The sequence below is a fragment of the Lepidothrix coronata genome, unplaced genomic scaffold, assembly GCF_001604755.1.
Source record: "Lepidothrix coronata isolate B3197 unplaced genomic scaffold, Lepidothrix_coronata-1.0 Scaffold97, whole genome shotgun sequence".
Lineage (NCBI taxonomy): Eukaryota > Metazoa > Chordata > Aves > Passeriformes > Pipridae > Lepidothrix > Lepidothrix coronata.
The window spans coordinates 2,531,106-2,558,961 of NW_016690277.1; the positions used below are offsets into that span (position 1 = coordinate 2,531,106).

At 38.7% G+C, this 27,856-nt stretch overlaps 1 protein-coding gene across 10 annotated transcripts; it reads left to right on the top strand.

The window, feature by feature from the left end:
• Positions 1–1,172: 1,172 nt before the first annotated feature.
• On the top strand, positions 1,173–26,322 carry ZBTB38 (zinc finger and BTB domain containing 38). 10 transcript variants are annotated; one of them, XM_017822371.1, is made up of 4 exons: positions 1,173–1,240; positions 1,989–2,054; positions 2,796–2,957; positions 20,408–26,322. In XM_017822371.1, the coding sequence occupies exons 3-4, from the start codon at positions 2,952–2,954 to the stop codon at positions 23,984–23,986; spliced, it is 3,585 nt and encodes a 1,194-aa protein (XP_017677860.1). In that variant the 5' UTR covers positions 1,173–1,240; positions 1,989–2,054; positions 2,796–2,951; the 3' UTR covers positions 23,987–26,322. The 10 variants fall into 10 exon arrangements, 9 of the variants coding, with proteins under 9 accessions (XP_017677860.1, XP_017677865.1, XP_017677863.1 ...); XM_017822374.1 differs by lacking the exon at positions 2,796–2,957 and adding an exon at positions 7,073–7,183 and having other exon boundaries at positions 1,174–1,240; XM_017822376.1 differs by lacking the exon at positions 2,796–2,957.
• Positions 26,323–27,856: the final 1,534 nt, after the last annotated feature.

The following is a 27,856-nucleotide window of genomic DNA, read 5'->3' on the forward strand; positions in this document are numbered from 1 at the left end:
AACTGAACAGATACCTATTTAATCATTAAAAAAGAAAGGGGGGGGGGAAGCAAAATCAGATTGTCTGATTTTTACAAGAAATGAATACGTACGTACAGCAGCCTAGTTTTTGCTGTGCAACATTTTCTGATTTAACACGATATTTGGTATTAGTCTTCACTTTAAAAAAGTGGTGCTCTTTTAGAGAAAAAAATACATCATAAGGTACACAGGTTCCTAGGGAAAGAATATGTGTCTGAAAATTTGGCTGCTTTCTTTCTCAGCCATATTGGCAGGTCGAGTGAAAGATAGCGCTTCTCTGGGCAAATCTGGCCTCACAAGGAGCTGTTTATTTCTGCAGTTGGCCAGAAACCATTTATATTCTCTTATACATATGATAAATATTATTTACCTAAAGAATTCTTTCAGTGAAATATTTTCAGAGCTAACACGTTAATCTTCACAATTCTGTTCTCGTGCTGGGTATCAGCTTGCGGTATTCGCAGGTAGAGGGAGAGGGAGCTGAGAGAAGTCACTGACATAGTGGGGGAGATTCTACTCTTTAAACAGGTAGATCTTATGGTTTGTTTTACCTCACCTGCTGGTTTAGCCTTCTGGGAAGGTAATTCAGGTTATAGTAAACTGCAGTATGGTTCTGTCATTCTCCATTTGGAGACACAGTGACAATGAAAACAGAACCATTTTTGCTTATTAGGCATTTTAAAAAAATCAGATTAGTAGTTTTTAATGTTTTTCTCTTTGCATATTTTTCATTATACATGCAAAATATTTTATTGTGTTTTTAAGTTTTCCAGAAAATAAGCCTTTTTTGACACTTATAAAAATCTAATTCCCACAATTACTCCTGCAGTCTCTGCAGAGGGTGATACCAATTTAACGTATGCAGCGGCTGAACAACATGCATGCTATTAATCTCAGAAGGTAACAGAAAGCCATTAAGTAGGTGATGTGATATTTTTAATTATTATTTCTGCTGGTTTTATGTTTCAAAATTATTTTTTCCTTAAAGACGACAGCACTTTAGTATCTGCATTGACCTCCATGATGTCAGAATGTCATTGTGCAACCGTAGCTAAGAAAAGCCTCCGAGAAAAAAAAAAAAAACAAAGGAGCTTTGCGTCTTCCAATAACATGAGATGTGCATATACAGTACGTAGCATTTTGGAATTCAGACTGTGGTAGTGAGTTGTTGCTTTCAGTTTGATTAGACAATCACTGTTTCGCTTTCCTTGCTTTGACAGTGAGTATGCTCGTACGCTGCTTAAGTCTTCTTAGTGCTATCTAGGTCAGTGTACTTAGGATAGCTTTTATGTTCTGTAAGTCTGACAGATACCGTGCTTGACAGAGATCAGCACCAAATTTTCTTTTATTTATTATATCTGAGGATAGCAAAATGTCTTAAAACTGATCAGAATTGTATGCCACATAGCACCTACCGTTTCTGCATTGCAGATATATTTAGCTCTAACACTGCTTGTGGTTAACAGGGTGTAGCGTAGACACAGACAGCTGATCATGCAGTCAGACCCGGTGCTCGTGTGGTTTGTCAATACTGCTCAGGATTTTGATGGACTGTAAAAGAGAGAAAACAGAAAGGAAAGAAAAAGAAATGTTTTATTTGTCTGAACATTAGACTTTTAGCTCTACTATTTCTGCTATCATTGGCTTTTTATTTTATTTTTTAATTCAGAGACTTAAAAATTGAGAAAGCACAGCAAATGCATCCAGGATTTAATATGTGCGACGTGAAATCTTTCTGCATCGAGAGGATGTTACTGTAGTCGCTGCAGCGCTTCTCCAATAAGCAAGAAGACTGTTTTGTTTTCCTCGGCAGGCGACTCAGCCATTGCACAAGCAGATTTTGATAAGAGTTTGAAATGCTTACTACTGTATCATTGTAGAATTTGGAGTTTGCTAACAGTGTTAGTGACTGGAGCTCATCTTGCATCACCAGTTGATGACAATTTTCTTTGTTCCCTCCCACCCAGTTGAACCAAGACTCTGTAGCTGATACGCAATGTCACTTACAACATTAATCAGATACTGCATTTAAGGTGAGCTGTCCCTTGCCTCCTCCCTTACCAGAGCTGTGCTGCAGTATGTATCTTACTCCTGCAAGCCTAAAATGGCAGGCAGGATTAACGTTGCTTGTGCTGTGTGCATGCTGTGTATTGAATTCATTATACTGTGCCTAGTATCTCAAATGTGAGTATGTAAATGGTCTGTGTGCCATGTCATGCAGTAGTGAAGAGTGGTTTGTGCTTCATTACAGGCTTAGATATTTGAGCATCACCTTAAGAAGTCTTTTTTCATTTGCAATGTGGTGAGCTGTTAGCTTGTCATCACATTCAAACTACATTATTAGCCCTTGGAAAGGGAGAAAAAAAAAGCAAACTGTGCTTCCAGATGGTGTCACCCTTTTTCTTCTTGCGTTTACTGTAGTTTAAATAATGTATATTGTATTGTTAATTAATGTGAATATCGAATTAAAGCACTTGAAACTTACATATTTATTATGCAGGTAGGAGGCACGTCGAATCTATTTTTAACTCTTACGCAGTCCACGTTGTGCAATGGGCTTTGGTTGTCGAGTTTATATTTTCAGCTGTGATATCAATAGGTTGATTTTCAGTAAATGTGACAAGTGGCCTTTGCAGTGGTCAGCTTCAAGCTTTGAACCCTCTGAGGAGGAGAAAAAAAAAAAGCCAACCTTGTGTTGCAGTTTCGGAAAACCTTGGATGAGGACGTGTTTGTTTTTTTTTTCCCACTCCTGCTTTCCCTGTTGATAAACTCAGTTCTCCTGATCACGGTCTATTCAAGCTGCTTCTCATCTGAATTTTGACAACTGCTTCTAAAAAATTATCAAGAAGATCAAGAATAGAACTTATCTCCATCGCTTTACATAAAAATGGCTGGGTGCATTGCCATGCTAACACTGCTCTAAGTGGTACATGCAGGTAGGTTGAGATTTGCATGTTTTACTGTTTTCTTGGTCAGTGTTGCAAGAACATGAAATGGGCTTTGGAATGTAGCTTTCAGTTTAAAAATGTACTTAACTGTTAATGAAAACAACCTATATTAAATTGTTGGCTTCACATAATGGCATGACAGTTACTCATATCTGTTTTTTTCAAATCTATTGTGAAAGTGGAGCAATCATGTCTGTTAAAATAATCATATGTACTAAGGGCGTGGCAACGCTTATGCAACAAAAGAATTTTTGAAAACCCTATTGATTCCATTACATTTTAAAGCTGACTATAAGCATTACTAAGCTTGAAGATAAAATGCAGAAATAACAATTGAGATAGATTAGAAAAATGAAAAATATTTAAATTCTGTCGTGAGCGGTTTTGTGTTTTGTGCGAAATATTAAATAAAGAATAATATGTTTTAATGCTTGTATTTTCAGTATTAGCTACAAACATAAAACTCCAGTATTTCTTTTTATTTAAAGATAGAAGGATTTTAAAGAGAAAGATTGATATAGATGGCCCTGTCAGCTTAAACTGAGTATCAGTTCACTGTGTTTTTACTTCACACAAAAAAGATTATGAAGTGAAAACTTAACAGCCTTAAATACAAAAATCTGAATTTGAGCATTAAGAATAAAAATAATTATGAGTACTGTATTACTTACCCCAACTTTTGTAATATGTTTGTTTCAGATTAATACTGGGCCAGAACCAGTTTCCTTGGCAACCAAATCCTTTTAAAAGGTTCAATGGTAGAGATGTAGAAAGATGTTATTCTCTTTAATAGCAATATCACAATGCAAATGGAAATGGTTGTTTCCTCCTAGTTCTAACTGAGAACTGATCTCATTTTATGTTTCCATGTGTCTATCAGTTCTTAAACGATGCCATGTTTATAAGGCTGTACACACAAAAACCTGTTTTATTCCTGTTTTGCAATGGTTGTTCCCAGAAACGTACCCTGGTTTCTTTTTTTAATTTAGCCTCGCCTTGCATGTAGGTCAAGGTTTGTACTATGTGTATATAAAGAGATAGTTTCATTATCACAAGTATAAAAATATTACTAAAATATTTAGCAGCTGAGAAATTTAGAGAATCAGAAGTATGTTTAAACCTTCTTTCACTTTTTCTGAATTCAGCCACAGTAATGCTAATAAAGCTTTCTTTAAATACTGAAGTGCAGGTACAGAACTGTTTTTAAGCATACTGCAAAGAACTCCTGTCAGACCTTAAACAAACCTTCAGAGAATAAGGTCACTTGTGGTCTGCGGTAATTTGCAGACCTTACAGATTTTGCAAAATTTAAGTATTATAATTCTTTATTTCTATTTTTAGCTACTATTTTTTACAGTGTCAGTTAAGTAAAATCATATGTGTACCACAGGTAACTGCCTATGCAAAATCAGATGTTACTAAATGTCTCCACTGAGCTTATAACGTAGTGTATCTCCGTGTCGATCCCTTTTGTACGTGACTTGAGAAATTCTCACTACTGCAATGAGACTTTTGCAGCAGGGAAGCCATTTTCCTTTCATGTCCTTGGCTTTAAAATGACTAAGTATATTTTGTGTGCATGAGGACCCAGCACTGAAAATGAATGCAGAGGATGCATTTAGAAGCACAGCCAATTATTAATAATAGCCTTGACAGTATCAGTAATATCAAATTAATTCTCATTTATTTCTAAATATATCGGTTCAATGCATTCCAAGTGAACAGAGTGTAACTGTTCAAGAATATGACTTGTCATCTGTTGTAATAGGCAAATGCTTAACAATGATAAGAAACCCATTTGATTCATAATTGTAAGATTAGTTTAACACAGTGCAATATTCCTCTGTTCCACCTAAAGAAGCAGAACTGAAAACACAACAGACAGCATCTCTCAAGTGACATATTAAAGTTTGCATTTTTTGTAATCTGATTTATCTCCAGTAGCCTGCTTCTGCTAATTATTCTCCTGTCTAAAATGTTAATATGGAGTGCGCCATTACCTGTAGCAAGAAAGTGCATTTCTTTGTTTATTTTTGTGTGGTTATTTTTAAAGGAAATTGCTGAGCAAATGATATGTCGAAGCAGTTTATTTATTGCCGCTGATATTTATCTTTAGAAAAGATGGAGCACTTAGCAATAAACTGTTTTTATTACGTCTTTGTGTTCAAGCATACCCACTTAAGGCATTTTTTAAAAGTAGCTCTGTTCCATGAGCACACTTCGCTATGGTTGTTTTAAATCCATTTGCCAATTTGCTCTTTGTTAAGGGGTGCGAGTCCTCTTGTAATTAATATGACTGAACTCAAGTGCTTTCATGAGTCCGGAAAAACTCATTGGCAGCCTGTGAACAGTAATTTCTTCCAGCTAAAGAAAGCGATTTCTTTATTGAGGAGGAGTCTGGTAATTAGCAAGCTGTTTCCAGTTTGACTGTTATACGTGGGTTGCTGTACGTAGTTCAGAGGTACCTCCAGCTAATGCAGTGTCAGAATGTCGTAGCCAGAGGTGCCACAAGAAATCTGTAAACTTCATCCATTTTATTCTCTTTGGCTAAGGGGTTTAACCCGGGCATGGAGGAGCAGGTGCAGTTTTTCCCACCTCCAGCACAGCCTGCAGATATTACTGTTAGTGGGGCTTGTTGGGTTTTTTGGGGTATATTTTGTTGCGGGTTTTGTTTTCAGTTTTATCTAGAAGTCTAATTGTTGATACTGAGCCTCCCTTTTTATAAATGAAATTTGTTCTTTTAAACATGCAAATTCCATTTATGCCAAACAGAAAATGTATACAAAGCATGAGTAAAAATAAAATCAAACTCAAAAACTATTCACTCAGACGCTATTCTACTTTCAATAGCATTTCTGCTTAAGGTTACTTCTACCTCTAAACTTCATTTTGATTTGAAACTGCAGGTCTCTCAGTGGATTCAGATAATATTTCTCAGACTATTAGACAGATTCTGGTTGTAATGAACAGGTACCAATTAACCCTTTTGAGGCATCTAGTGCCCGTTGTATTTTATCACATAAATTGCTTTAGTATGTATTAAAAGGGCTTTATTGTGTATAATATTGTATTTGAATTCTGGTATTACCAAATTTGGGAATTCTTTGTCTTTGGTAAGAACTTTTACTGTTTGATTCCCCCAAATGAGCTGTTTAAGCTTCCAGTCACCATATTTTGGTCACTTATGATTATGCCTTTATTGGAAGTTGAGGTAATAATAACGGCTTAACACAATTTTCTTTCATTCTGGCCTTTGTTATAGGCGACGTGAGCTACAGAATTCTCAATCAAATTAACCTGTACTAAAATGTACTTGGCTAAACCAACACAAAAAAATTAGCTCACCTTCTTACCTTTAAAAGCCAAAGTAATGGATCCCGTATTTCCTGTGCAATGTTATTTGTAAGAGTATTTGGTGCATTTGCAAATGGAAGATGCATCTCTGTGTTCTTAATTGCTGCTCTCTCATTGCTGCTATAAATGCCTATCAGCTGAGTCATAAGGCCTTATCTGTATGATTCTGCAATTGCCCTATGGAACAATTTCATTTTGTTTAGTATCTTCGAAACAAAATCCTGTTCTGAATAATTTTAATACTATTACATGAAAACCTTTTTAGGATGTTTGATACATAATAACAAAATCTGCATGTTTGACAAGGATGAATAATCATTTAAGCAGAGAGACAGAGGAAGTATATTCCAGAGAACAAGAACTGCCTAGAAATGTCATTATCACAGATACTCTGATGATATCTGTGACAAGAGAGACCAAAAGGGATGGAATAGAAAGAGAAGAAAGGGAACATCTTTTGAAATTATTATTTTAAACTTGAAAATGTCCTTACATTTCTGTCTAGAACATATTATGAATCATTATGTCCAGTTTGCACTACACAGGTTAAACCATAATAAAACAATGCAGCAATGCAGCAGAAGTTTGGTTAATGGCACTGTTTTATTGCTGGTGTGTTCTAAGCCTCACAGATGTAGATTTGGAGTCCTACAGCACCCCCGGGAAAATTCTGATGAATTACATAATGTATGCGGAAATTAGTACTTGTCCAATAATTCAGTATTACATTTGGATTTTTCCCTTTGCAGGCTGATACACAGTAGCCACAGAGTTTACAAAAATTACTGAGATGATTTTCCCGAAAATACCTGTCAATACCACTTTTAAAAGGCTCTAACAGAAGAACAACCTGATTTTAGGTGGGTAAGTTTATGGGGTGCTATCACATAGAATTAGAGATAAAATATTTAACACTATAACCACTGCATTACATAATTTTTTTTCTGTTAAGTTCTAATTTATTATAGTAATTTAAGAGTTGTTCTCGCTATGGTACCACACTGCTCTATTCTCATGTCAGTATTGTTGGATTTTTCCAGCTCCTGCTGGATTTCTATTGCCACAGAGGTTGGACAAGCAAAATCAGGCAGAACAGATCTTTGAAACAGGTTGTTAGAGCCACCAATGATCTGTACAAACCAAACAGATTGGTAGGGAAGCAAACCTCTGAGCTTGCCAGAATGTCAGCTCGAGATCTCAGTCACAAGTGCTCCTTACAAACCTGTGCCACACAGGAAAGGCAGAACTCTTCGTGCCAGTGCCCACTTCTGACACTGTTGTGTTGGTTAAGCTGTGTATAGTTCATAGAATCTCTACCTTTATATGTGACCGTAATCAGGGATGGTAAAAACCCTCTTGATTCATGAGCTGGAAAGAGCACTTTGTAGATTCAGAGCGATAAATATCCAGGATATTTCAAAATAACAGTTCGCATTTTGCACGTCTTTTTCAGATTTTAGCAGTTTCCTTTTTTCTTATTGTAATGTTCAACAATAGTCTTGGTTAGAATGAATATGTCTGATATCTGTGCTTTAAATTTAAGATATGTATGTATTGAATGGAAGAATCAGTGAAATCCTGATTAATTTGTTAATTTTTAATGTGGTCCCTTGTACCAAAGAGTATAATTTGCGTTACAGAAAGGGAGAAGTTCCATTGATTTCAGTAGCACTATTTGCACAAATTTCTGTAGGAAATGGTTTGTTGCATCACAGTCGTTCATGCTGTGGTATCTCTAAGTCAAAATAAGTAATTAAGGTTACCAGGCAGAATGTATGATAAGGAACCAAATTTAAAAAAAAAAACAACAAAAACAACAAACCCACAAGCCAAAAAACCTCTTTGATTCCTAGAATATCTCAAACTGTTTTCTGTATTTACGTTTATTTTTAATACATGATGTTGCGTGACATAGAAAATGGCAACAGATTTTCAGAGACAATAAAATGGCACTGGTGGTTTAAATTAATCAGGGAAATACTAAAATTAGATAAATTCAGGTCACCTGCACTTACAGAAGCAATGAGCTGCCAAACTTAAGTTGTACCTATTTTAAGTAAATTCTCATGGAATACTTGCTCAGTACATTTGAGATAGAATACTGGGCCATAACCTGTTTCCTTGACAACCACATACGAATAAAAGGTACATTAGCAAAGCTGCAGATGTGTGTCAGTGAATGCTTATTAAGCAGCCCCATGCATTTACATACCATGTGCTCACAATAATGCATGCATCTTGAAAATCACCATATAAAAAGACTTCTGGGCATGGCCCAATGTGGATTCCTAATACTCAAAGGTTTTAACTGAAAATCTCCATGTTTTCAATGGAAGTATCTCTTGTGATTTTTTAACTCATTGCACTTTAAATTGGACTTGCGATAACTGGACGAAATCGGTGTGGTAGGCTTGGTCTGCAAATTGAAACCTCTCTCCAGGATTCTGAACACTCATAGCACTGCCTTCAGCAACCAAATGTGGATGGAAATGATGGCTGGTTTACATTCTTTCAGAAATGCTCAGGCATTCTAAATCCGAATCTTGTGCCAGCAGTCAGAAGCAAGCACGATCATACTGTTTTATACAGTGACAAACTAAAGCCACTAAATAAAAACGAAGCTGGTGTTGCTTGCAGCACTCTCATTCTATCCAGTGTACCCAGGCCAAGAGATAAGACCCAAGTGTTGTCTTCTACCAGTCAATGACAGGAAAAGGCAGGGCTGGAGAAAAAGCTGTGGAAGTCAAAATAACAGCTGTTCACAGACTTTTGGAATAATATTTGGATGTAGCATTTAGGCAGCACTCATACTTTCTGTGCAAGTGTTTGTGTAGTACTATTTTGGTTTACAGTCCTGGATTAAAAAGAAGCTCAGATAAATAAGGTCAGTTCTGTCAAATTTGTGTACTGACTTCAGCAAGTTTATGTACAGGTTATTTTTGGCCTTTCTTCTTAAAGTATTTATATCTGGAATGAAAAGTGTATACAATGCTTTGGGTTATCCCAAAATTACATATTTTTAAGAAATAAGTCTGAAATCCTATTAATTAAAAAGACAGGGAAAATGGGAATCTACAAATCCTGGCTTTAAATTCAGTGTGTGTAATCTGAGAAGTTGCTTATGTGACCAGTAGCCTAATTACATCTGCCTTGAAATCAATGAAAAGATTCCCATTTACTTTTTTTGGAGCACACAGTAAGAGAGAAGACTTCATACATAACAATTAGATTTAGGAAATGAAGATTATCCTGACAATGCTCAACATTTCCCTAATTCTCAGCAGTTGAGAATCAATATGAGAATCTAGTATTAATTCCAGACAGTTTGAACACTGTCACATGAATCTTTTCATGATCCTGAACCACAAACAATATGATTATACACCATCACGTGCTGCAATACCATTAAGGCCTTTGAGCAAATAAGAGTTTGGGAAATTATTACAGAGAGAGAGAAGTCAACTGTTGTTTGGTTGGTTTGTGGTTTTGTTTTGGGGCTTTTTAAATTATTATTAATAATTTTATTTGTTGCTCCCCATCTGAGCTGAGCTCAGAGCTGAGCAGTTCATATTGGTGGGAGAACAAGCAGCACACACTTTCTTCTTGCTGCCAGTTGTTACTTGCTTTTGCTACCATCCTTCTCCACTGCACGAGCAAAGGCCCTGCTACAGCCTTGAGGAAACATGCAGGAGGGTGGAAAAGTAGGACTTAGGCTGAGCCACTTAGGTCAGCACAAAATGGAGCATAAGAAGAGCATACAAAGTTATTGTGTGTCCAGTAAATTGTCATAATATTGACCACGCAAAGTGATGATTCAGAGCAATAGCCATCACTTGCACGTTGGTTTTGGCTCACCAATATGACCAGCAAAACCAAAAATATTTTGCAATATTTTAAGGGATACTGGAGAGCAGTGGTGGCCAGTTAACAGCTTAAAAACAATCCTAGTTTTCAAAATGGCTGTGTCCAGCCCTCTGGCAGACCAGCTAAATGAGGTGTTTCCAGGAAAAGGGATTTAGCTCTATTTTCAGTCTCGCATGATTTGCTACATCAGCTGTAGTAAAGGGCAGGAATGGCTGCACTGGCCTGGCCCCCAGCACACCTCACCCAGAATAACAGTGGCCCCTGAGTGTGCAGTGAATGCTGGTTCCCATATTCCAAGGATGTTTCCTCTGAAAATTGGAAAATGAGGGACTGAGTTCAACTGAGTTCAAAAGCTCAACACTTTATCTTTCTGATAACCAAATAGGCAAAAAAATACCACATAGTAATTGTTCTGAATGAGCAAATAATAAATGTTTCATTTGCTCCTTTTGTTTAAAGCTATTCAAACATATAAATCACTACATTTGACAGCAGTCAACAACAGAAAAATGTCTGTTGTTGTCACTGTGTCTATAAACACAGCTTCGTGCTTGCAATTGATCTGTGCTAGCTAAGGACTCTGATATGCCACACAAGTGTAGGCGGCTAGAAAATGGCTTGTCAGCAGCACATAAAAAATGAAAGACTTAAATGGAAAATAATACTAAGATTGTTCAGAGATAGCAAGATGTAAAGTCAGCTGATTCTTAGTACCAGTTCAACATAAGCTTTTGTATTTTGTGCAAAAGAAGAATTTGGATTTATGTCAGTTATTGCTGTTGCTTCATTTTCTTTTTTTTAGACTGATGAAAGAGAAAAAGATGTAGTTACACCGTTAAGAAGTGCTTGTATGTGTTCTGTTCAGTGTTAATGGGAGCCAGATTAGGCCATGCTTAAATTTTATAAAGGCAGCATACCTTGGAGAAAGACTTGGTTGGTGCACATGCACAGCTCACAGTTTGAGAGCCAAATGAGTTGTCCCAGGTTTCTCTCCTCTCCACCAGACTTGGAGGAGCAGGTGGCTGCTACAGGCACTGTAACTATGCTCCTTCTCCCTTCTTCTCCCTCCACTTGATGCTTGAGAAAAGGAGGAGGGTTGCACAAAGGAACTCTTACCCTTGCTCATGTAACACGAAGGGGAGTTGAAGCCACTTTGGGCTGCTGGGTCTTTCCTGTGCCTCACTTGTGAGTGAAGTGTTGCCTGTCTGAGAGCTGAGGAGCTGCGTTTCCTTCCTCAGCAGCATCACTGGCTGCTTTGAGCTCAGCAGTGAGAGCAAGGAAGACGACAGTCCATCCAAGAGTTTTCCTTATGGATAGGTTGGCCTGCTGTAGGCTCTGAGACAGAAACCAGTCACGTCCTGGCCAAACTCCTGTTACTTATGATGAATTTGCGAGCCTGAGTAATGCCATATATATGTTGTTTCCTGCTGTACCTTAACAGCTGAAACTGCTTGAGGAACATTGGAACATGTTTTTTTCCCAGGCAGTCTGAAATACTCTTAAAGAAAGAATGCCACATGCCACCAGCTGCAGAAGTAAGATCATCAGACTTCAGCAAAGCATCCAAACACCACCATTTCAGTAACATTGGAACTGATTTACATATTTTAAAGAAACTCTGACAATTTTCTCTGTACCTTGCAATTTTACCATATTAGAAATAATCCACTGCTAAACTACTTGGACTTCCACTTAAAAGGAACATTATATTTGTGTGAGGTTATATGCAAACATTTATATTTTTAATAGAAATTGGTATATATACACTAGCAAGATAGCTATTTTTAAAGTATATCATTTATATCGTGGCTTATACCCTGGAATCAGGACTGCACATGCAAATGAATCTTGTGTGAGTTCTCACAGATGTCACCATAGTCCATTCACACAGGTCTGACTGCAGCACCAGCACCCTCATTTACTTAGCATGCAGTTGGTTTTACATGAAACATTATAATGATAATGTAAAATCCTGGGTGAGGCCAAGACAGCCCTAGAAAAAAATTCTTATTATGAAGAATATTTTTAATACACAAGGAGCTGACGAGACTGTGAATTCCAGTAGCTTAAGTTATATATATATATATATATAAAAAAAATATGGAAATTAGTTCCTACAATTACAGTATTAGTCATAGAAAAAATAATTCTTTTTTTGGCAGATGAGCTGAAGTTGCCTTAAAAAAACACCCTGTTTAAAAAAAAAAAGAGAAAAAAGATAAAGAAAAAAAGTCAACTTTCCTCCAAATCTGTTATTTTGTCTATAGATATTAAGATTGCCAGAGCATCCAGTGGTCAAGTACAAATAAATTAATGTCTCTAAGTTGGAGGTATCAGCTATACAAATGATGGTTATGTATCTGATTTTCAAAACAATTTAAAATAATTATGATTATGGGGGAATTAATAACCTAATCTTCCTTAAATTTGTTTCATGTAATCAAAAAAGATGCTTGTTCAGTAATGCATTTCTTTCTTTTAAAGGATTACAACAGGTTTAATTTAATCCATTTTATTGTATTGTTACTGACAACACACTTGTCACAAATATTTCTTGTGGCACTTGTGCCAGAAATCTTCATAAATACATATTATTATGTATATACATATCTAAAACAGTAATAAAGGAACACTAGCAAATAAGCAATAGGCAAAGTCCAAGATTAAAAGTAACCTACACATGCATATGAAACTTTGCTTCTCCGTTATGTAAGTCAGAATATGAAAGGCGATTGGGAAAACCTTGGGACACACTTTGCTTTCTCAATCAATACCACCATGTTCTTCAATTATTTGTTCCCCTCCCACAGCTGTGGGTGAACAGCTACTGGTCATCTTGTGACTCAGTTTGCCATGAGATTAAAGAAACAGTTTTTTGGTAGCAGAGAGTCCTAAACTAAAAACATACTCATTGCTTCAGTAGGTGAATTTATAAGTAAGAATTCCAGTGATCCAGAAGAGGGAATTAGACTCTTCACAGAGATATTCAGTATCTCTAAGACAATCTTTTAATGTGGACTGTATAAATTAGTGAAAAAGAGGTGTGTATAGATAAGTCACTGAAATTATGACAATTGCCTGACATGAACAAATTTCTTTCTGTATCTTTTAAAGAACCAGGAAAACATTGATAGTTCCAAGACAGAATGATAGGGGCAAAAGACCTCCCCTCCTTATATTTTCTTATGTTGATATTAAATAGTTTCCTGAGATAATAAGCAGCGCTTATCATGAAGAGACTCTAGCAAAGTTCTGACGTCCAGACCCATCAAGTATGACAATGACAAAATAGTTCATGCTTCTGGATTTTGTTTTTGTCTAAAATTAATCAGTTCCTACTATTCAGTGCTTCTAATGCATAGGTTTAAGATTTGAAAATAGAGCTACTGTCCAATGAAGCCTTGTACACAATAGCTTGTAAAACTAAGCACATGTTAGCTTTGGACGAAGTATTTTCAAGCAATCTTTAAGACAAAACCCCAAATTGTTAATTTTTCTAATAATGTTTTTCACCTGTCTCAAAGCCCAGTTTTTCTCTAAGCTTCATAATTCCAAGTCCTGAGAAAACAGGTTTTGCTGACTATTTAAAGTGAGAGGCTGAGAGAGAAAATATCTGGGAAGACTGTACCAAATGTATTGGAGCATCAGGCCAAATAAAATCAAGCTGTGTACTTCTTTATCTACATGAGCATTTGTCAGTGCTTATGAAGCACTAATGGTAGACTTGTGCTTGTTTCCTGAGGCAGTAAAAGATATGAAGAAACCCTAAATTAGTGAGAATACTGTTTAACATAACTTCCTTGTACCATTTGTCTATAGATGCTTTAAAAATATAAATAATTACTATAATCAGATAAGGAAAAGGGTAAATGTGACTATACTGCAGTAACGAAATGTAATTTATTTCAGATTTTTTTCAAGGAAGTGTTTAATCTCAGCTTTCTGGAGGGAAGTGGTAGGAGACACCATTTCTGGAGCTAAATAGCTCTGTGCTTTCTCTTCCTTCCTGGGAGAAGGCTTGGAAGGACAGTGAGGCCCTGGAAGTGCCGAGGCAGGTGTCAGAGTAATTCTCAGAGATGAGCACAGAGCCGCACTGATGGCAGTGGAGCAGGGGCTGGGAACTGGCAACGCCGCATTTCCTCGTCCTTCTGAATTCACGGTCCTTGCCTACGAACAGCTTGGCGGACGGGCCCAATATCCCACTGTCCCAGTTATCCAGCATGAGGCGTTTGCCGTGGGACAGGGACAGGGCCCGGCCGCGATGGCGGCGGAGGGCGCCGGGCCCGGCCCGGCCCTGCCCGGCAGACCTCGGGCGATCCCATCGCCGGGATCGGCACAGCAAAATGGCGGCCGCGCCGTCCGCCCGCCGCCGGGCCGGCAACGCGGCCCCGGCCCCGGCCCTCGACCGCTGCCCGCCCGCGGGGAGCCCGCTGACACGGCGTTAATGGCCCGGTGTCCCGGGGACCGGGAGCTGCTCTGTGCGCGGGCGGAGCGCGGCGCTGGCAGGGACCGAGCGGCGGCAGGTCAGTACGCGGCTCCCGCGGGAGGGGCAGCGCGGGCACAGCGCTCCGCCATGAGCGGGGCCCCGCGCGGGCCGCGCCGTTCTCAGGCGCGCACACAGCGAGGCCGCCGCGCCGGGAGCCCGAGCCTTGCGCGGACGGTGCGGGATTAGGAGGCGATGGCAGCGGCCGCAGCCACCGCCTGCGGGGCCGCGCGTTCCTGCGGCCGTACAGGGGGTTATTTCGCACCGCGCTGCCCGCGAGGGGCCGCGGCCGTCACGGCGCGGGGGCAGCGCCCCCCCGCGGGCACCGCCGGCAGCGCCCGCGCCCCCCGCCCCGGGCCGAGCCGGGAGCCAGGGCGGGACCCCCCGGTCAGAGCGGGCCCGCGGCACCGCGGAGGGGCTGTGGTTACCTACGGCCGGGGCAGTCACAGCGCCCACAGAGCCGGATTGCTCTGGTGTTCTGAGCCAGGCGCTGCCCAGGCCGTGCACGTTGTTTCTGTGCGGTGCGAAAAGTTCGTGGGAAGCGTAAAGGAGGGAGCGAGAGGATGAGGTAGGGAGGCTAATAGTGGGAAAGAGTCTCTGCTCTGAGCGTGGGGCTCGTCGCGTCGCTTCAGAGGGCTGTTAACCCTGACATTACATTCTTAGGCTAAATTCTAGCGCCCCCCCCCCCAGCTGTCTGAATTAAAAGAGGAAAGCGCCAGGCTGAAAAAAACCACATTTAAAATCTATAATGCTTATGAGGCTTTAACAAACAGACCAGGTAAGTAAGTATTCGATAGTAACGGAGGAGGATGTGAGAGTCTAAAAGAGTAAAGCTCTAAATGCACTTGTAGAAATGAGGTGTAGCTCCATGGAGCGGAGCGCTGTCCCGCATGGTCCTGCGAGCTGTTGAACGGCGTTAGACATCATTAACATCCTGAGACATCATTAACATCATTAGACATCATTAACATCATTAGACATCATTAACACGGCCCTGCGTGCGTGGGGTTGTGAGGAGGCTGCAGGGACCCTGACCGGGGCAGCCGTACTGCCCAGGGGGCACTGGTGAAGTGATTCCATAAAAAGCTGGGCAGTCGTCATAACAGGGATGGTGGGACAGCAGGGTTCCAGGTGAGCAGGGATCAGATCTGGGGGATATAAGGCGTGTGTGTACTTAATTTGGGTTTTTTTGTTCGTTGGTGATGCATACCCCCATTTCTGCTGCAGAAGAGAATGGCATCCTTTAGGAGAGTTAGATACAGGGGAACGTCCCCTTCTGAGCTTGGGAAGCAGCCTGGAAACAGAGAGAGACCCTGCAAAGTAGGTTAACAGAGTGGGGTGAGACTGAACATGAGGAAATTACGGAGTGAATGTATTTCCATAGTGTCATGTTGCTAACTAGCAGAAAATATTAGCATCTTCAAAATCCCAGTAGAAATCTAAGGAATAAGAAAACAGGAAAACTCTTCCTACAGTTCATCAATTATCTTGCTCATTTTTATTTTGACTGGGTACTAGCAACTGCCCCTAATGTTTTGGGATTTTTTAGTTATGCCACTAGCCTGTGTTTCAAATTTAGCCGACTGAAGTGGAATAAAAGAATCTCTTGTCATATGTAATGGGGCACACTTGCCTGGCAGTGGATTTCAAAAGTTTAGCAGAAGTTAAAAGAATATTCCTAGATTGCAACAGTTCTCTTCGGTAGTAAAAAAAAATATATTTGGTATTTATTGGCCAATAAAACTTGTGATCCCTTTGTTGACTTCAAAGTAGTATTAATATAAAAATTAACAGTAGCTTCTTGTTTCAGCATTGTTCATGTAGAGCTGGCTGCTGTAGTATTTATAATTAGCAGTGGCCATCTGTGAGGCATGAGCAGTAAAATTTGTGTTTGGATGCATCAATCTCTGATACTGACATTAACTTTTAATATTACTTATTTTCACTTACGACTGTTGTCCCGCCATGGTATTCTGTTGATATCAGAAAGGGTACAATTGTAATTTAATCAGCCTGCTGACCATTACACTTAAGTTTTAGATGAATATTTAACTCTTATTTCTCAAAGCGATTCAACAACTCTTAATGGCAGGTTAAGTCTGTTACTGTTTTTGCAGGAAATCTGCAAATAGAACCCATAACTCCCAAGAAAAAACTCTGCTGTTCATAACCTAAGTTTATCTATAGCTATGCCAAAGACCATGAGGTTGTACTACAGAGGTACTGTTCATATTCCTCAGAAATTATTTATGTCTGGATTGAGAGTAAAAAGTGTAAAAATAACAGACATATTTGTGTCAGAAAAGGATGGCTCAGTCGGCTGAGGAGTTTTGTTGCCCTTCAATAGGTCAAGTGGTATTTACATATATATTGGGCAACATTTATGAGTAATACTAGAATTTCTTCAGTAATTCTATAATAAAAATCATACAGAAGAATAGTTACATTCCAAATTGACTTCCCTGTGTTTTAATCAGAAATATTTAACAATAATACATCTGCAGAGTTTGCTCTCTGTGTATTTTGGTCTTGGTAGTGCTCCCTTGGAAACTGAAGAGCAGGTTTTCATTTTACAGTATGAACTCCAAATGGAATGTAAAACATTCCTAAAATATTCCATTTATGTGTGTGCTAGGTAGGGTATTCTGATTTGATAGCATTTCAGACACATTTTTTGCAAATACAAGAAGCACGACAGGTAAAATAGAAGGCAGTGAAGAATCATTACAGATATGAATAAATGGGTTATTTGGGGAGCGCGTAGGTGGAGATGGGAGAAGCAAAAAGTGTTGGCTCTGAAAATGGATTTTCTCTGGATTTTTTTTTTATAGATTTCCTGGGAGATATATAGCATATGGTTTAGCATGCAGCCAAAAAAAAAAAAATTAAATTACCAAATAGCAAATGATAGTTGCTACCATGTTTACACAAGGAGTCTAGTTTGGTATTTTACTGAGCATACCAAAATATCCAGGACCACAAAAACTGTCAATCTGTATACATGCAAGTGGAAATTTAAAATATTCACTTTTGTCCTTAGGAGGATAAATTTTTAAATAACAAGTTGAATAATAAGACTTGTACTAAACCCACTTGTGTTTGTATGCCTCTCATCATAGCAGTAGCAGGCTGACACACTTAGCAAACAGTCTGTCAGATGATGTGTCTTTGAACTACAACCAGCTGTCTCCAATAAAGAAACAGAAAAAAACCAGGCAAGTTCCTGTGGGGCAGTTCACTGGGAGGTAGAGTTGACATCATTTATTTCCTATACTCAGGAAATAACCCTATCAGTGGCTCCTGTTGTGAAATGTTTTTGATGTCTGACAGTTGGTTTCTAATACCACATCACATGAGCAAGTCAGATGTAATCTCAGACATTGTCAATGAGAAAAAAGAATCAATTATGGGATAGTGGCTGTTTGCTGGAAGGAAAGTGTTTTTGTCAGAATGCTTTCTGTAAAAGACTTGATATTCCAGAAATATCTACAATTATATCTGGGATTTTAGATACTGAACCAAAGCAGATAACCATATCTAAGCATTGTGAATTTCAGGTTATCATGCCAAATGAGTAAATATCTCTTATTTTAAGCAAAATAAGTGTCATAAACAAACCCATTGTAAATTACAGTTTTAAGTTTAAAAGGCACAAAAACAATGCATCTAGATTTACAGCTACTGTGAGCGTCATGTAATCAAAATAATATTCATCTACATTTCTATCATTCTTGCACTCATGAATTAATTTCTTGACATCTGTGGCATATATAAGCATTAGAGGTATTTTTGTGAATCACAATTTTGTTTGTTCAGAATTCCCTGCCTTGAAAATTCTTAGCCATTGTACAGTTTTGGAAGCTCTGACCATTTGCATAGACAACACCTTCCTGATAGAAACAGTGGCCATGCTGCAAGGGACAAATTTTACTTTAAAGCTTCATCCATCACGTACCAATTTATGGTCTTGTTCATAGTACAGTCTGTTTGTCTTCACACTAAGGTTGTAATTGCTTTTTGGTAATTTCATTTGCAGTAGGGTAGGTGGTGGATTTGTGATAGTGTCCAAAGTGTCATTAGATTAGTGAGGGCAGGGATGTGTGCCCAGTATTACTTACCTTCATGAGAAAGACCCTATTTTCCAGAAGGGATTACTTCCCAATAGCTTGGGTGAGGGAGCCAATGTGTTTTAAATGGCCATTGCTGTTTGCTCAGTGAATATGGGTCAAACCTTTATTTTGCCATTTGGATCAAACCCATCTTAATAAATATATTGTCATTTGTAATGTAAATTATTTCAGGGCAAGGGTCATCATAAAATTTTTCCAGCTGAACACTGGATTTTGGAGCAGCAGATGGAATGTTTAGAAAGTAATCCCTAACTCAGAACTACAGTGTTGTACTATCCTAACCTGTCTTACAAAATATCTGCATTGGTAATTTTCTTAAAGGTGCATTTTGATTCCACAAGTTGAAAGAAAAGAGTCTTTAATAATGTGATTTTTTTTTTTTTACTGTAGTGATTTGTAAGTGCCAGTAGAACAACTATTTCTTCATGACCTGAAGTCAGAAATGGGCAGCAGTAATTGAAAACACTACACAGAGATGGGGGAAAAAAAGGAACAAACCTCATTATATGATACAGATCTGAATTTTGAACAAAACAGAAAAATCATCTGGTTAAGACAGATTTTAAATGGATAAAAAATTCAATTGTCAAAATTCAAATTCACTTGTCAAATTAATTCATTTTTTCCAGTCTGTTTTTCATTTGTATTTTGCATATTTCATCTCAATGGAATAAACCAGTATATTCATACAGTAATAGCCTGGCTAATATAATTTTTTTGGTCATCATTAAACCTCATTATTATGTATTGGCAGTAATTTAATGGTATTTACTATTGCAATTAAATCCTTTTTTTTGTTAGAAATTAAGAATACACTATCAAATTATAAAGTGTGAACACTAAATCTAAACTATAACTGAAGAAAACAATTGTTATTCTCTACTTGATTTGCTCACAAATTTTCAGTCATTTTAAAGTAAAGTATTTATCTAATAAAATTTAATCACTATTTAAAAAATAATATTCTGTTCATGTAAATAACGTTACATGTACTCCACTACTCTTTGTCACATTGTGTTCCTTTTGCATTCATTTGTTTAGAAAGCCTTATCCTGTAACTGAAGCTCTATTGCATGTGATTTAAATATCAGCTTAGTAGGGGGATCAAATGCACTTGTGTTGTAAAGTCACTGTTTGACAAACAGCCCCAGAAAACAAAGTCCTCCGTATCCATGGAACCACAGCAATCCAGCCTTCCCCTTCTATCTGCCAGATCCCTCTGCCTGTGCTGGGGAATCACATCCAGGGCTCGGGGTCACTCAGTGTGAGCTGAGCAGGAGCACCCCCTGGCACAGCAAAAGTTGGGAGCCACAGTCCCCAGGGAAAAGCAGGGGATGGGTGACAGAATGACAGGGGCAGGGAGGATCCTCTGCCTCCTGCTGGGAAGCTGCTGGTGCTCCTGCCTCCTTCATTTGTACACACATTTCCTGCAGTGCTGTTGGCACCAGTGAACGTAAGATGACTTAAACCTGAAATAATATGACAAGATTTACTCATTCTTAAAATGTAAACGTTAATAAATAAAAAAAATTATATGAAACTATAACTTTACTCTGTAACTGAAATGGATGAAAAATGCCTTCTAAATATCTTTTTTTTTCTTGTAGATGACAGTCATGTCCCATTCAAAGGATCTCAAGGATGACTTCCACAGCGACACTGTACTTTCCATTTTAAATGAACAGCGCATTCGGGGTATTCTGTGTGATGTCACCATAATTGTGGAAGATACCAAATTTAAAGCCCATAGTAATGTGCTGGCAGCTTCAAGCCTTTACTTTAAAAACATTTTTTGGAGTCGTACTATCTGTATTTCAGGTCACGTACTGGAGTTAGATGATCTCAAAGCTGAAGTGTTTACAGAAATACTGAATTACATCTACAGTTCCACAGTAGTTGTTAAGAGGCAGGAGACTGTAACGGACCTTGCAGCTGCAGGGAAAAAGCTGGGAATATCATTTCTGGAAGATCTTACAGATGTGAATTTTTCAAGTTCCCCCTGCCCCTATGCATACTGTGTTAATGAGAAGGGGAATGTCAAAGAGGAAAAACACGAAAAGAGACACGAAGACTCCGCTGTGACAAATGGACCACGAATTACAAATGCATTCTCAATTTTTGAGACAGAAAGCAGTTTGTTTTCTCCACTCGATTTGAGGGCCAGCTTTAAAAAGGTTTCTGACACAATACAAGCTCCCAATATCAGCCTCGACAGAAGCGATGTTTGCAAAGATGCTGAGCCAGCCAGTACCTTGGCTGAACACTCCTATGCAGTTTCTTCTGGGGGAGACACTTCACAAGGAGCCCCTTTTGTGGAACAGGACAGCAGCCCTTCATACCAGGGGGGTGAGGACCGCTATGAAAACCACCAAGCCACGCCAGTCATTCAGCAGGGAAAACAAGCAGGTAGTACTCCCAAGCCAGCCTTTAAGCCCCAGAGTACGAGTTTGGCTGTAGCAAAAGTACCAGCCCCTACAGTAACCACTGCAGAAGCCCAGCATGAAGCAGTTACTGATCAGACAATTACTTCCTTTCCGAAACCTCAGAATAAAGCAGGAGATTTCCATTTATCCAGAGAAGAACAAGACAGTTCTGCTAATGTTTCTGCATCTGAGACAACTGTCATTCCACCTGCTTACAGTTGTAACTGTTGCACAAAATCATTCAATGACAGGGCATCGCTCACTGCTCATCTTCAACTCCATTCAGAGCATCAGGAAACTTTCATATGCAAATACTGCAGCAAACAGTTTGCAAATCTAAATATACTGGAAAGTCATGAACAAGTCTGCATGAGATCAAGTAGCTTATCGGTTCACAATGGAAAAGAACAAAATTTTGCAGATAACTATACTGCTACAGAGGGAAGGAATGGAAGTTCATATGCAAACACAGAGCCCTTGTTGTCTGAAAACAGTGTCACTGATCGTTCTAATGCAAACTGCACTTTGCCAGAGACAGATCATTTGGTTAAAGTGGTCGATGGGCAGATATTATACACTTGTGTCGTTTGCAAGCGCAGCTATGTAACACTGTCTAGCCTTCGAAGACATGCAAATGTGCACTCGTGGAGGAGAACGTACCCTTGTCACTACTGCAATAAAGTGTTTGCATTGGCTGAGTACCGCACCAGACACGAGATCTGGCACACGGGGGAGAGGCGGTATCAGTGCATTTTCTGTCTGGAGACTTTCATGACTTACTATATACTGAAAAATCACCAGAAGTCCTTCCACGCAATTGACCATCGTCTCTCAGTAAATAAAAAGACAGCCAACGGAGGTTTAAAACCCAGTGTGTACCCATACAAACTGTACAGGCTCTTACCGATGAAATGCAGGCGAATGCCTTACAAGTCCTACCGAAATTCTTCATATGAAAATGTTCAAACAACTACCCAGGCCAATGAAACTACTTCTGCTAACTGCTTCATTCCGACTTCTCTTAGCTCTGAGCTACCACCACTAAATTTTCAACATAGTATAATAGCAAACAACAGAACTCTGGCCTTGGATACATCTTCACATAATGATACAGCACCTTCCACGAATACTCAGAATTCTTCCTCTTGGGGAGTAAGTATCTTAAATTCTGACTTGCAGAGGGACTTTTTCACAGCTGAAAAAAGAGTTTCCACTGCTGCGAATGACTCTGGTTCTCAGGAGTGTGATTCCTCAGTTGTGTCTTTAAGTAATGTGAATGAAAATTCAACCTCTGTCATCAGTTACAGCAGTTCTGCACCCTCTGTTATAATGCACAGTAGCAGAGTTTCATCAGTAATCATGCACAGTAAAACAATCACTTCCATAGAAAACAGTAAGACAGAATCTTCAAATAATCTGCCTAGTCAGTCCGTAAGCGATGACGGTAAGTATGGACCAGATAATTATGGGAAGTGCATTACAAAATCAAAAACTATTAAGGAGAAAAAGAAAACACTGCAGTACAACAGAGCAGAAGCAACTGAGGATACACAGCATGTCACAGGATCTGGGGGTTCATCAAGCAAAACAATAAATACTGTGCAAGAATCAAGTAAAACTGAAACATACATTGCAAAGCCTGCCTTACCTGGAACGTCTGCCGACAGCAATGTCGCACCTCTGTGTCAAATAACAGTAAAAATTGGTAATGAAGCTATTGTAAAAAGACATATTTTAGGATCCAAGCTGTTTTGTAAAAGGGGACGAAAATCTAAACATGAGTCCAAGCAGGACAATCTAACTGAGGAACCAGAAATAGAGGTAAAAGAAAAGAGCCCGTCTAGACTTTATAGCTCAGAATGCCTGGAACTGACAGAAATGTGTGATGATGTAAGTGACCAGGACTCCAGTGATAAACCCTGGAGACCCTATTATAATTACAAACCAAAAAAGAAATCGAAACAGCTAAGAAAAATGAAAAAGACCAAATGGAGGAAAAAGCACGGAAGCAAGAACACCATTATGGAAAGCCACAACACGTGCAGTCGAGAGTATGCACTCAGGAATGCTCCTGAGGAAAAGGCCATCAGCCAGGAAGACAACACAGAAATGCCTAATCTTCATTGTGAGCTCTGTGAAAGAGACCCATCTTCCACAGCAGAAGGTCAAGAACACGTGCACTGGCATGTAGCTACTTCAAAGCCTTACATTTGTGAGTTATGCCAAAAACAGTTTCAAAGTCCATCCACTTTAAAAATGCATATGAGGTGTCACACTGGGGAAAAGCCCTACACTTGCAAAACCTGTGGTAAATGTTTCTCAGTTCCTGGAAATCTACAGAAACACGAACGTATTCACCTGGGTGTCAAGGATTTTGTCTGCCAATACTGTAATAAGGCGTTCACTTTAAATGAAACACTCAAAATACATGAAAGAATTCATACTGGAGAAAAACGCTACCACTGTCAGTTCTGCTTTCAGAGCTTCTTGTACCTTTCTACCAAAAGGAACCACGAGCAAAGGCATGTCCGTGAGCACAACGGAAAAGGATATGCTTGCTTTCAGTGCCCCAAAATTTGCAAGACAGCAGCTGCTCTGGGAATGCACCAGAAGAAACATCTATTCAAAAGTCCAGCTCCACAGGATAGAAAAGAACAGTTTTGCAATGAAAGCACTAAACTTCTGGAAAATCCACGTTTCCTTGGCTCAGAAGGAAGTGAAGTGAAAAATACACAAAGTGTAGCTCCAGAAGTTATACTCTGAGTGGGAGCTGTGCAAAAGAGAATCAAAACCCAAAACTATATATTGGAGAAGATAGAGATGCATTGAACGGGGAAAGTCTCCACTCAAATTAGTATCATTTACTATGATAAAGTTTCTTCATCTAAATGTGTGTCAGTATATGCAAAAGAAGGAAAAATAACAGAAAAACTAGTATTTGCAATAATACAAACTTAATGTGAAATACCCAAAATACTTTTGCCACAATAGACTCTTGGAGAGAGAGAGAGAAAGGAAAAAAATGACCAACCAAAACCCTTCTACTTAACATTACAGGTAACTTGGTCACTGAACTATTTTACAGTGCTGGTTTTGAGTCAGAATCGTTCTAGGCAAAAGAAATAAGTAGGTTCATGGTGTATTCCGTAGAAGGATTTTTTGCTGCAGAAACTATATATTGCATTTTTTAAAACAAAAAGTAACGTGTTTATAAAGGACATAACTGTAATCTAGTGTATTCTACAGTGAAGGTGGGAAGTGTTTCATGGGCTCGAGTGTACCGAAGTACAGTTGAGTTCTGCTGTGCTTTTCTGTAACTCCAACATTTACAAAACATAGTCAGGAGTTTAAACTACTCTTTTCCTTTCCATATTCAGTTTTGTAGTTACCATAATAACTGTTAAGTCTGAGTGCTTGTGTGGAGAGTATTCCAGATTTATGATATCTCTGAGACATTTAATAACCATTCAGTAGAAGTCATTATAGCCAGTCTTCCAAACTGCTTAAATCCCTATGTCAATGGCCTGGTGAGCTATTCAGGTGCATTGGTCTTAAGGAAATTGTCCTGAAACAGCCTAGCTTAAAGAAATCCTGTATAGAAATGTCCACCTCCTGGTGGGTCTGCAACTCCTGTCTTTAGAAATATCATTCTTCTCAGCAGAAGAGGAGATGCAGACAGAGTTTTTTTCCTCATCCTAGAATAATGCCTAGACACAAACAACAGAGCAATTCCCCATAAATACTTTGATTTTGAGAGGAGTTGGTAAATAAGATTCTTGCTTTCATATATATCCCTGAGGCAGTCCTTGTGTATAAACAGGAACAGGGGCAGTTTGTGGGGTTCCCTGTCATCTCCATGCCTTAAATGCAACTTTTAACCTTCAAATGTCCCTTCTCGGTGATCCCAAGTGTGCCAGCACCTGGCCCCCGGCAGGCTCTGCCGCAGTGTCCCGTGGCCCATAGCAGAGAGGTGCTGGGAATGGGCTGGAGGAAGGAGTGTTGGCCTTCCTGCCTCCCTCATCCCGCCACACCGAAGGTCTTGGTGAGCCTTACAGCCTCACAGCCTCACAGTTCACTAAGGACTGTCTGAAAGACATCACCAAAATATTCCAATTAACACTGTTTTGTGGAAATGTGATAAATTTTAACTGAGATGTTCAAAAAAAGTCAAAGCGGGTGTATGTCTACGAGTTGCATTTTATATGATAGGGCTCTGTTGTACTGTATCTGCATTTCCAATTACTCATGTATGTTTATCCCTGTGAAGTGTTAAAAAATTAAGTCAGGACAAGGGTTAGTGATCCTCAGCTTCATTCTGTGTGATGGTTCACAGTTTGTTACTTAACTTCGTCTTCTCGAATATTTTAAGAGAAATTACAGCTTGGGTACAATAAAATTACAATTGAAATGATAATACAGTATTGATTGAAGTAATAATATAGTCCACTTACTTATTCTATCACTGGTGAATGCTATGAACACCTTGAGAAATTTTGGCTTCATGGTAGCTTTGGTTCCATTTAAATAAGGATAACAGAATAATAAAACACAGGAAAATATAATGATGCTTCAAAGAAAGTACACAAAGATATCTTCTAAGTGGACTTGTATGGTGATAAATATAGACCAAAGCAAATAAGGTAGAATATTTATAAATACAAAGATAATTTTACAAATATTTTATATAACTGTATAGTTCATGAGAAAAATATTGTTAGCTTGCATTAGGTTGGGGGGGTTTGTATATTTTGATAAAAACACAACAACTTTGTAACTCTGTATATTCTCTACAGTTTATAGCAAAGCAGTTTTAAGATGGCAATGTCATGTTTATAGTTCAGTTGTGGCACTTTTACTACAAGTAACACGTTGCAGTAATTAATTGAGTATTAATGACCAAATTAGAATTAAAGTATGTGTAAGAGAAGGTAAATACTATACGTTGTCAAAGACTGTAATTTGTTACATAATCACATCTGTATTTTTGTTTAGAAGAAAATATTAAATGCAGATGTTAAGGATTGATAAAGAGTCTAATTTTATTTTTAGAAAGAGTGATTATAACTCTGTTTTTGCTTAATTAAAACAACATATTCCTATTTTTCTGTAAGTCTCTCCATTTTTTAAATTGTTTTAATACCTATATAGTCTATAAGATCCACAGATACGTATCATCTAATACTTATTTTGTTAGAAGATTAAGCAACACAGTTACTAAGCATCCCTTCATTAGAGTCAAACCAGCAAACTGAGAACATGCCAGAGCTCAAGGGAAGTGATGGTATCTCCTGGCACTGTTTAGGGTGAGCACAGTGCTCAGCAGAACACAATCTACCTGCTCAGTGTCTCAGAGGACTTGGAAGACAGGTGAACTGTGTTTAGTACTTTACAACATCTTAAGCGTGTTCATGAGGACCTGAAACTTGAAAAATTCTTTTCCATTCTGATAGTAATCTTTGTAATATAGATTGTGTATTTTACATACTGTACTTGAACTTTTTGGAACCACTATGAAGAAACATAGTTCAAAATGCAAATATCGAATTGCATATGAAAATATGAAGATACATATAAAATGGAAGATTATGCATATTCAAAGTACTTCCCCCTTCAGCTAGGTGTCACTCGTCTATAACCTGCAGTAAAAATTAAATTTAAGCTAAATTATGCAGGTCATTTTGGGAAGGTTCTCAGGAGAGATGTATAACCAAAAAAAAAATTGGAAGTTTGCTACTTGTAACAAATACTTTTTTTTCTGTATTTCAAATACTAATTAAAAAGGCAAGTGGATCATCATGGAGTTTTTGCATCTAAACAAAATGTTAGTCAATCCTCAGTTATGACATACCTAAAATTAGAACAAACGTACTCAATCATATTGCTGTCTTCTGTGAAACGAGATAGCATGACACAGCTAAACTCCAGGCATTTGAAGTAAGCCACTGCATGTCATCATCACTACTATTTGTTCTAAACATCCTTAATATAGCAGTTACCACTGACAGTTCAACACCTTGGCTGTCAGGTTACCTCACAAGAGCAAAGATCCATCCTCATTGTTAAATGAAGAAATCCTTCCCCTAAGTCTGCAAGGCAGCACACCAGTGTTTATTTTAACCGTAGCCTTTAGCTGCACAGACCTACCTGTCATACAGATGCTCCCAAAATGCAACTTCAAGAGAGGTAAAAAATGAACATTATGCAATTGAAACATTTTTCTCAATATGGTATGCAAGATTAAAAACAAGGCTTTTTTAAAATAAAAGGGAGTGTCAGGAATCAGGCAATGGCAGAAAATAATGTTGATAGGTCTATGCTTCAAAGAAAGCTGATATTAAGTTAAAACATTAAACCCCAACTGTAGTCATAACTTTTGAGAGAGTATGGAGGCAGTAGAGTCACACGATCTAACTTTCAAAATGAGGCAACACACAGTTCAAGCACACATGTCCATTCTCAGAGTGCTGCCCTGCTCCTTTCTCAGATCAAAGCTCTGACTCTGCCCGGGTTAGCCTCAGTTCACCAGCCAGGCAGGGCAGCCAGCCTAGACAGCCAACTGTACATAATCAACTCCTCAATTTGTACTGTAGAGGAACCTCTCATTTCCAACAGGTTAAAATTCAGCTTATGCAA